This window comes from Petaurus breviceps, unplaced genomic scaffold (assembly GCF_028583685.1).
Source record: "Petaurus breviceps papuanus isolate PSGF00001 unplaced genomic scaffold, PetGlider_PUasm1.0 90594, whole genome shotgun sequence".
NCBI lineage: Eukaryota > Metazoa > Chordata > Mammalia > Diprotodontia > Petauridae > Petaurus > Petaurus breviceps.
In genome coordinates, this window is record NW_027187281.1 from 835,884 (window position 1) to 846,912 (window position 11,029).

At 41.3% G+C, this 11,029-nt stretch overlaps 1 protein-coding gene across 6 annotated transcripts in view; it reads right to left on the reverse strand.

The window, feature by feature from the left end:
- The window catches only part of RNASEH2B (ribonuclease H2 subunit B), a 95,380-nt gene extending 88,680 nt beyond the window's left edge, over nucleotides 1-6,700 (reverse strand). For 3 of the 6 annotated variants that reach the window (XM_069063613.1, XM_069063609.1, XM_069063612.1), the window contains exon 1: nucleotides 6,413-6,697. In XM_069063613.1, coding sequence (XP_068919714.1) covers nucleotides 6,413-6,476 — 64 coding nt within the window. In that variant the 5' untranslated portion in view covers nucleotides 6,477-6,697. Of the gene's footprint in view, nucleotides 1-6,412 lie in introns of all 6 variants that reach the window. The other 3 variants (XM_069063611.1, XM_069063607.1, XM_069063608.1) reach the window with 3 other exon arrangements.
- Between the last annotated feature and the right edge of the window lie 4,329 nt (nucleotides 6,701-11,029).

Consider the following 11,029-nt stretch of genomic DNA (forward strand, 5'->3'; position numbering starts at 1 on the left):
CAATTGGCAGATGATTAGTCACTCAACCACAGAGCACAGTCAAGCATAGAGACAGCCAGATATAGTGGCCATCAGAGGAAGGTCAACCCACTAAAATGCAACAGAGAAACAAAGCCAGAATCAGGCTTCATGTGGAAAATCTGAGTGTGCTCAATCCTTAAAGAATCAAAGACTTCCACACTCCTATACTATACTAGATGGTAACTGAAATGGTTCACGAAATTTAGCATAATTATTCAAAACTTACCTAAAAACAGTCCTGGAATTGGATTTTCTCTTGATTGATTGCCACAAACAGTAATCACAATTCCCATCCCATCATAACAAACTTGTCACTTCTGAAGGCAAAGGGGCCTTCATCACTTGGACTTATTTTACACAAAAGTACAAATGTTGAGAAAGAACAAGAACTCCACTCAAACCTACTTTATGATTCTAAATGTTTGCTTGGGAGGGTCAAAGACCATTGTGCTTTTTAGGATCGGTGAGAAGTTAATTGGATCTCCAGAACCTCTTTCTTTCCAACAAATTGGGTAAATTTATTATTAAATTTTTAAAGAGGGTATTTCTTTTAGGTCATTTTCCCCCAAAAAAACTGCATTTACACATTACAGTCACAAATAACAAAGAATTACTATGGTTTCACGAAAAATTTTAAAAGGAAAGTAAGCTTCTGTAAAATTTGATCAATAGATTCATGGTATTAAGAGCTAGAAGAGAGCTCTGAGGTAATCGAGGCTAACACCATCATTTTAATTAAGCAAACAGGTTCAGAGTTCCAAGATTGTAAAGTAAGCAGTAGAGTCAAGATCTGAACCCAAGAATTATAATCAGGTCCTCTGAATACAATTTCAGACCTTTGTCAACATTTGGGATTTTCTTAGGAAAGATAATGAAGCGGTTTGTCATGTCATCCAACTCATTTTACAGATGAGGAAACTGAGGCAAACAGGTTAAGAGACTTGTCCAGGGTCACACAGCTAGTAAGTGTCTGAGGCCAGATTTTGAATTTAGGAAGAATAGTTTTCCTGACTCCAGGCCTGGCACTCTATGCACTGTTCTACCTAACTGCCCCACAATTATTTATTAAATTTCAATTGTGTGTCTGTCATTGTGCTAGGTTCTGAGGAACAAAATATATTGAATGAAACAATCCTATTAGCCAAGAATTTAACATTTGCACAGGGAAGACAACAAAGACATATGTAAGTATATACAGAATTTTTAAAAACCTTTTCAAAATTTTCATACTTATTATTCTAGTCTATTTGCATGACATCACCAGAGAAAAGGGGGGTCTGTTACTACTTCTATTACGGAAGCACAGAGTCACTAAGCAAGCTTTTGCTCCTTTACTTTTGGTTAGCAGTCTAATCAATAACAAAATGTGGATTCTCAGGTCATTGTTATTCTTACTGGAGTATACTCACTGCTGCTCCCTTAAGAGTTAACTATCTCACTTGGAAAAAAAAAAGTGCTAAGTTTTTATCACTCCCCAAGAGAACAAACTTATGCTTAGAAAAAAAAACAACAACCTTACAGTAAAAATTACTTCATTTCAAAATTCTTTTTTAAGGTTAGGCACTAAAGATCCATTCACTCTAACAGATTTACTCAGTTCTTTTGACCTGAGTGAGCTTCTATGGTTGTGCAACCAACATCTGTAATAGTTATTTTTAATCATTGTACATTCACCAAGGCCTCCCAATGTTTAAGCACTGCTCTAAACACCTCTCTCACTGAGATGGAACTTCATATGTCAGCCTATTAAAAAAAGGCAGATAGGACTAGACTAGTCCTTAAAGTTCTATCACTAATGTTCTATGGATTCTAAAAGGCACAGCAGCTTCATCTCTACGAGAGATGAGAGAAGTTCCCAGCTCAAACTCCATGAGCCTATGATCTGTATCTGTGACCCTATGACCCAGGAAGGCTCTAGGCTTCACCGTCCATACTCAGGTCTGTACCAACAAACTACAGCTGTTAGCAGTTGAAGATGTGTCCCATGGGAAACTATAATAAACATGACCCAGACATCTGTTATCTCTAGAGGAGCAAGAGCAGCAGAAAAGGATGGAAAACTTCAGCTACATTCCTAGTAGTATAGATATGACAATCCATTATGGAACCTCACCCATTTGCTGGTAGGCATGTGTAGCTGGAAATTGTCCAGTGGGCCCTGGAAGAAATATTAAGGGCCATTCAAAGCAGAAAGGATTACTTTTTCTTCCTATAAGCAGGATAAGTAAAAATCATGCCCAAGTAGAAAACTCATCTGCTATCTTTCTTTGCTTAAAGTAAAATTTCTCAAAGCCAGAATATCACAAGTATCTTCTAGTAGGTTATTACAGTTATCTTTGCCTGTGTCTTGTGTGCCCAACTATCTGAAGGGCTAAGACTCATATCCCCTGGGAGAGTTTTCCAAATATCAGAAACTCTAAAAATTTACTTGTTAATGTAACTCAGCCTGACATAGTAGGACACAAGATTGGGAGTCTGAGTCTAACAATGAGACACTTAGCTTTAATTTCCATCTGTCAAGTGGGGGAAATAAGACCACTCCAACCACTTCATTGAATTATGGTAAGGAAAGTCTTTGTAGAACATAAAGCTTTCAGAAATGAGAAATATTATGTAGTAGTCTGATTTACTTTGAAATTATATGCAAAAATGGAGATGTATGACTATCTGATGAGTTTCAGTAACTTCAATACTTGCATTTCTAATAAGCTTTCTAATTCTCTCTACATTTGCTTCAGCTCTAATGATATTTTCGAGTAACTGGGATGGGTTGATTAATTCATCAGAGGATAGGTGCTTTGCATATAGCTTTTCATTAATTAGTACAGCCTACTTCATTCAACAAGGTAATTCTATTCAATGTCACAGCAATTTAGAGATAAACTTCTTTGTAGCTACAGTGAACACTGGGCCTCAAGTGTTTTCTTTCTTCACATCCACTGGAAAATACTAACACACTTTTCCTTGAATTGGTTTTAGAAGATAGTGCATTATTAGCTATTTGTTATCACTAATTCTCTATTTTGGCCAATCATTAGTAAGAACTAAACCTCAGGGGAAATGCCAAACTGATTCTGACTAGCTGATCCTCAACTACCAGCCCTACAAAAAGAACACCAGATCCTTAACTATGAAGTGGGTCTCAAAAGCCTGTAGATGGCAGTAAAAGCTGGGCTGGGAGACCGAATAAATTAGCCTTACTCAAATATTGACAGAACTCTGGTCTGGCAAAAAAAATTTCCTCATTTGCTCCTTTAACAGCTTTCCCAAAGAGTTAACACAAATCAAACTGAACTCCTCTTTAAAATATAAATCAAACTGTGACTTTAGGGAAATGTTTTTTTATTCTTTTCTTTTTAAAGCGCTTGTCTTTAACAAGTATATTAAGTTCTGGTTGTGCTAGGTCTGTCTGTCTGTTTACTTTATCTGATCCCTGTACCGAAGGAAAGCACGACAGTATTTCAGATTAGGGACAGGAACTGGATTTGGTGCTGGGAACTTCCCCTTGGAGAAAATCTCTATAGCAGGACAGGCAAGCACCATTTCCACCATTCCACCATTTCCACTTAAAGAGTTGTTTTTGTCTATGGTGTCAAACAGGTAGCTCCCATTGCCAAGTGTGTCCAGTGCCAGATCAAAATGTAATTGGGAAGTTCTGACAAAATAAAAATACAACAGAATATAGATGTTAATGGGTGGTCCTCTAAGTCAATCTGGCCAACAGGGATCCTTATGTACAATTTAGTGTCCCCATCTGACACTGCTGATTTAGAGTACTAAGAGGTTCCACACAGGCAGAATGTGTCAGAGGTGATACATGAACTTTAGATTTTCCTGGCTTCTCACTCTATTCACCATGCTATGGACAAATGGAGTATTTTGACTAAAACTTGAAACCAAGTCTCCTATACCTAAATGTCATACATTTGAGAATTAACAAATGTACTTTCAGCTCCACGGATTAGAGCTCCCATATTTAAATTTTTCATAACTGACATGATTAAGGCAAAAGGAAGAAAGGAAGGATGGATTCAACTGTGAAGCTCTTGCAACACTTGACCTAAATCAAATTTTTAAATTTCATATCAAATATTTGAATACCCACTCATTTCTACTATGTCCCCTCCCCACCCTATATGCTCTGTTCTATATAATCTTACAAAAACAGTAGTCAGATTGCTTCTTTATCATGCAAGCTTTTTCACCATCTACAATATAAAACGTTTCAGTTTCCTGGGTTTTTGCCAACTACTTCATCACCAACTTAAAATTTACTGCAAGAGTAGATGGCACTTACTGAAGTGAAAACTAAATACAGTGAACTGACTGTTTTCCTCTTATTAGATGCTATACCATTAAAATTACCATCCCATTCCAGCCAATATTTTCAAATCTCCCTTCACAATTCCACTTGTTCATTCTCTCCATAGAGCCAATGAGACTATATACTTCCAACCTCAACCCCATCTTGTCTTAAAGTATGGCTAAAGGTTTGGAAGAATGGGACACTGAAAGGAATACCTAGGTCACTATTCATGGACATTAAAAACCTCAGTTATTTTAAACAACTGGAATCCTAGCTTCAGCAGAAACACAGGTCTTTACATCAAAGCTAAAGTGCTCTATCTATTTCTTATCTCCAAGTGAATTCAAGGTAACAGGCTTTTTCTAGCCTGCTAATTCAAACCCTGGATATGAGAATTTCATTAAAACGGGATATTTTCAAGCAAACAACTCTAAACTTCTAAAAGGCCTGAGGCGCAACCAGAGACAAGGAAATCTATCCCGTAAAAATTAAAACACAAAGGCAACAAAATAAAGTTTGTAACTTTACCTCTATTATTCTGAGTCCTTTCTACAGCCTAAAGGGTTTTTAAGAAAGGAAACAGACCCTTTTTTCTCCTCCCCCCAATAAAAAGAGGAAATCAAAAGACAAGTCCAGTTTTTCACTTCCTTCTTATGTTTTTAAGTACTACATATAAACAGCACCCAACAAATATTTTGGGGTGTGTGTACGTGTGTATATGTGTGTGTTAATATTTCTATTTATAGCTGCTTCACCTTTCTAGGAATCAGTTTCTTTACCTGTAAAATCAGAAGGCTCTCAGTGATTAGCAATAAGGTCCCTTCCAGCTTTCAAGCTACAATCTGGCAAAATATTTTGATTACAAAAGCTCTATTATCCACCTGACTGCTTCGGAATCAATGCAAAAGAAATGTTTTTGTACCTACTTTGGGAACAGAGGCAAGAGCCAACTTCATCATCACTTGAAACTTAGGTTTTCTAGGATTCAAGTTTCAGGATCTGTAAAATGGGTGTAAAAATACTGGCAGTACTTACCCCTGGTGCTTGTATCTAGGATCAAATGAAAGTGTACTAGGAAGCACACTGGAAATTAAGGAGCTGTACAGGGTGTCCTAAAAGTCTTAGTGTTTTGAAAACTCTTGGGACACCGATATATAAATGCCAACTATTGTTACCATCGTCATCATCATAGATTATATAGTAGGCACTTAATAAACGTTGGTCGAACTGGACCAAAATCTGAATTTGGTCCGATCTGATTAGGCATAGTCCTGATCTTAATGATCTAATAACATGTATAAAGCCAGAGGAAGGGTGGTTACCAAAAAAACTGTAATTCATCTTCCTGCTCCTGCATTAACCGAGGGGGAAATATTTTGGCACAAAGGGGGTAGGGAAAACGATGGTTGCTTCCAAGGCGGGATCCCAAGCGTACGTGTTGCAGAACTAGGGCAACGGTGCCCAGGGTCACCAAATCGAATACATTAATGGGCTGAATTGTACTAAGCTATCCAGACCTCAGGCCGCCTGAGGGCAGGCACCAGGTCTCACCATCCTTCCACCAGCGCCCTTGGTACCGCTATCGGAACACAGATCTTAGTAAAGAAACGCTTATAACCTGGCACTGCTGCACCATTACTGGGGGGGCAGAAGTAGCAATGATTGTGGGATTGGGCGGCATTAACTTTGCATCTCTCCGGGATGCCCAGTATCTGCGACCCCGCGGGTGCTCTGAGGGAGCTATTTCTCCTCTTCCCAGCCCCACCCCATGCCTTAGGATCCTCAGCACTGAGGAGCTTATGGAAGCATCCGGGGAAGGAATTCCCCCGGAGTGCAGGTGGCTGGAGCTGAAGCTCCGCCCCTTTCCCCGGGAAACTTCCCTAGGAAATCCCCGGGAAGGGGAAGCCCGGGAGCAATGCACGCGCCCAAGGGCGCTCACGCAGTCGCGTGGGAACCAAGGCCGGCTGCTGGGGGTGGGGGTGGGGACATTCAAACCGCGAGCTCGCACGCTTGCGCCCGCTTCTCCGCCCTCCCCTCCCCCCGGCTACGTGGGCGGAGGTCAGCGACTACTTTGGGGTCCTTTACCTGGTGCAACGAGCACCCACTGATCGCAGTGAACTTCGGTCGGCCTCTTCTTGTGAGAGAGCATGTTAATCACCTTTTCCCCTGGAGACTCAAGCACATAAACCGCCCAGCTCTCTCCCCCGCGCCAGAGGCACTAATTAGCCTTAGGCTTGGTCGGCTGGGCCTGGATACGGGGTTTACTCTGTGGATGCCTGAAAAAAAGTCTTGTGCAATTGAAAAATGGCGGGAGAAAGGGTCTATTCCGGCGTCTCCCTACACTCGGGGCGGAGCCATACTTGGAGGCGGATGGGGAGGGAGGAGGGGAGCAACTTGATTACTTTTAGTTTTAGGCGCCAACCAAGGGGAGAACGTGATTCCCGTGACTTCGTAACCGTAGTGCCTAATTCGGCCGCAAAGCAAAGGCAAAACTTAAAGAGCTGCAGCCCCACGAAAAACCAAAAGTCCGGTAGGAGCCGCTGCTACACCCCTTCCCTCTAGGGAAGGTGGTAGAGGCCGAGCTCCCGCTCCGGGGGCCGGGAGGTAGCGCGCTGCGCGAGGCCCGGAAGCGGAGCAGCTCTAGGGCTTCGGGGGAGTTAGAGCCTGCTGTCGCCCGGGGCCCAACCCCCGGCTCCTGCCAGCAGCGAAGTCAGGCTGCGGTGTCGCTTTGAGAACGCAAGCAGTGCATTCTTGCTATGCTGAGCGTGTGGTTGGTTAGAGAGCTGAAAAGCTCGCCATCCTGAGTGACTAGAGACTAGAAACACGCACTCATCCTTCCCTCCACCCCAGAAAGTTCATGTCCCTTCTCATCACCATTGTACAGCGAGAAGAATAGCTGGGCGGAAAAGAGGCCCCAGAGCTAGCGTTCTTGCCTTGGGGTCCGAGAACCTTAAAGGGTTTGTAGATGGGCCTCCGAGTGGTGCAGGAGATAGAGCGATGAGACCCTTCTGTGTGACCCTGGACAAGTCACTTAGCCCTGTTTGCCCCAGTATCCTCATCTGTAAAATGAACTGGAGAAGGAAATGGCAGACTACTCCAGGATCTCTGCCAAGAAAACCCCCAATGGGTCATGAAGACTAACTGAACAACAAAATATATGTATATATGTTATAATAACCCTTAAGCAAGGGTTGTTGGGGTGGGTGAACTTTAAATGTGTGTATGTACATGTATTGTGTGTGTATATATGTTTACATATATTTTATATATGCAAAATTATTATAATGACCCTTGAGCAAAAGTTCTTAGCTTGGGTCCAGTGAACTTAAATGTATGTATATGTTATATATTTATGTATATATACATATAATTTGTGAACATACATACATACATATATATGTATATATACACTAACCATTCCAGTATAATTTGTTTTCTTTGTAATCCCACACATTTTATTTTAACCATTAACAAATGTTCTGAGAGGGGAGTCACAGACTTCACTATTTATTTACCAGTATTTTTACTTTGTTTTTCTGAGACTAGATCCCCTAATCTTTCACTACAGATCAATAGGGAAGCTTTTATCTGCTCTGTTTTTCTGACTTGGGGTTTTTTGCCCTTTCTTGGGTAGCCTGGTGGTCCTTTGCTGGTGCTGGATTTAGTAATGAGCTTTTAGTCCTACTGCAGCTCAGAACTCCTGAGTTCAACTAACCCACCAGTTTGGGCCTCCCTCAGGAGCCAAGATTATAGGACTGCTCCAACAGCCCCCGAAAAGAACCCTTTTTGAAGCTCTTAGAATCAATTAAATACATTTCAGTTCAAAAAGTATTTGATGAGCACCTGATAAGTGCAAAACACAATGTTAGAAATAAAAGATAAAACCAAAAGCAGTCTCTGAGCTAACAGTATGCATGGATGGTAAATACAAAATAATTTCTCAAGGCATGGGAGGTAATGGAAGGGAGAGCTTCAACTGGAAAGGATAAGGAATGCCCCCAGTAGGAATGTAGGAGACACCAGCTGAGCCTTGTCCTAGGTAACTTAGGAGTTGCTTTACTCCTGGTTTTATGGTTGAAATATTATATGTCTAAGTTCCTATAGAAATTGGAATGTATGTTAGAAGTCCCAACTCTCCACTAAGCAACCTTGTAACCTTGGGAAAGTCACTTAAACTTGTGAGCCTTAGTGTCCTCATCTGAACAAATGAGAAGAATACCGGTACCACCCACCTCACAGGATTGTGAAGCAATTGTTTTGAAACAACTACTGAATGAAAGTATGGTGCATAGGTCCTTGGAGGGGAAAATAAAAGAATTGGTAAAGTTGGTTTTATCACATGCTTAAAAGCAAAAAAAAATATCATTGCCCTGGGCATCATTCCATTGTGCAGTACTCCTAATGAACATAAGCAAAAAGAGCACTGAAAATAATTATTTTGCCATGATTTGCATGGTAACATCTGTTTCAGAAGATGAAAAGATAGAAAAGGTCTAGAAAACAGGATAAGAGCCTCCAAACTCAATTTATAATCCTATGCACATTGTTGTCACTGAGAAGGTAGCCACAGGAGATAATGGTTTAAAAAAAGAAAAAATTTGGCTCAGGTTTGGAAATAAGAAGTCAGTGTCTTGGAGATTACTCAGAATCTTCATGTCTATGTAAGAGTGTAGGAAGGAATCTCTTTCAGACTTGGCCTTATCCAAACCTTAAATGGCTGCACTTACTTGTAGAAAATCCAGGAATTCATCAGACCTTGACCCCTGGACAAAGAACACCTCTGTACCTTTTTGCCAGCCTACTTATTTATGTGGACCAGTGGAAGATATTAAGAAGCAAGCCTTGAACAGCAAAGCCATTTTGTAGTTATTGGGGAAATTATCATTGCAATGGATTATTCCCTGCCTACAAAATTGCAGGTTTAAGAAACTTACTAGTTAGTCACAATAAGCTAGTAAGTACCTGACAAAGAGCATTTGGTTTCTTACCTGGAATGGATTGGTTAAGAAGTTGGGGGGGGCACAAGTCAAGATGGCGAAGTAGAAACAGGACTTCCACGTAGCTCCAGCTCCCACCTCTAGCAATTCATGTAAAAAATGACTCTAGACAAACTTTGGAGCTATAGAAGCCACGAAACGTCACAGAGAAGCTAAAGAATCTAACCTCCCACTGATGACAGCCCAGCAGGCTGGCAGGGAGCAGCCAGCACAGCACTCTGGAAGCCAACTCCAGTCAAGGGAGAGCTGGAGGTTTTAGCCTCAGGCCAGGCCTAATCAGCCGCAGGCTGGAGGGACTTCAGATCACCAACAGTTGTGGTGGTTTCCAGAATTATCAACCCATAGATGCCAAGGACAAAATGAGAGGTCAGTGAAGTGTGGATTTGGGGACCTGTGAATTCAGAGTGCAATCCGGCCTTTGCCCCCAGGGTGAGAAGCAGCTAAGGCTCCACTGCTGTGCAGCCTCGGCCTTGTGGCTGCTTCAGAGCCCCTGGTCTTCAGATTGTAGTGGGACCAAGCAACCAGTCTGAGGAGTAATCCCTCTTTCTTTAACCTGCTTGGATCTGGATTTCAGTCTAGGGTAGAGGTCCTGGGGTACTTGAGCAGTCTGCCAGAGCATGTGGAGGCTTCAGAGAGGACACCCAACTAATACCTCCCGCAGCTTTGAAAACCTCAGTGTTTGGGATAAAGCCCCTGTTTCTGGTAGCAGAGTTCTACTGTGGCAAAAGGCTCAATGGAAGTCAAGTAATTGAGTGGCAACATGAGCAAGCAAAGGAAGCAAAGCAAACAGAGCAATCCAACTTTACACTCCTATTTTGGGGACAAAAAGGATCAAAGCATGGAAGAGAAGGAAGATGGTGAAGTCAGAACTCCTGCGCCAAAAGCTTCCAAGTAAAAATATGGACTTGTTACAGGCCATAGAGGAGATTAAGAAGGATTTTGAAAACTAAGAGAAGTGGGGGAAAAATTGGGAAGAGAAATGAAAATTCATGAAAATCATGAAAAGAGAGTCAACAGCCTGACTGAAGAAAATAACACATTAAAAAATAGACTAACTCAAATGGGAAAAGAGGCTCAAAAAGCCAATGAGGAGATGAATGCCTTAAAAAGCTGAATTTGCCAGATGGAAAAAGAATCTCAAAAGCTCACTGAAGAGAATCATTCCTTCAGAATTAGACTGGAACAAATGGAAGCTAGTGACTTTATGAGAAATCAAGATACTATTAAACAGATCCAAAAGAATGGAAAAATTGAAGGCAATGAGAAAGTATGAGAAGGTGAAATATCTCATTGGAAAAACCACTGACCTGGAAAAAAAGATCCAGGAGAGATCATTTAAAAATTATTGGACTACCTGAAAGCCATGATCAAAAAGAGAACCTAGAAATCATCCTCCAAGAAATTCTCAAGGAAAACTGCCCTGATGTTTTAGAACCAGAGAGCAAAATAGAGGTTGAAAGAGTCCACTGATCACGTCCTGAAAAAGATCCCAAAAAGAAAACTAGGAATATTATAGCCAGGTTCTGGGGTCCCCAGATCAAGGAGAAAATATTACAAGCAGCCAGAAAGAAACAATTTCAATATTGTGGAAACACAATCAGGATAATTCAGGACCTGGCAGCTTCTACACTTAGGGATCAAAGGGCTTAGAATGTGATATTCCAGAGATCAAAGGAGCTGGGATTAAAACCAAGAATCCCCTACC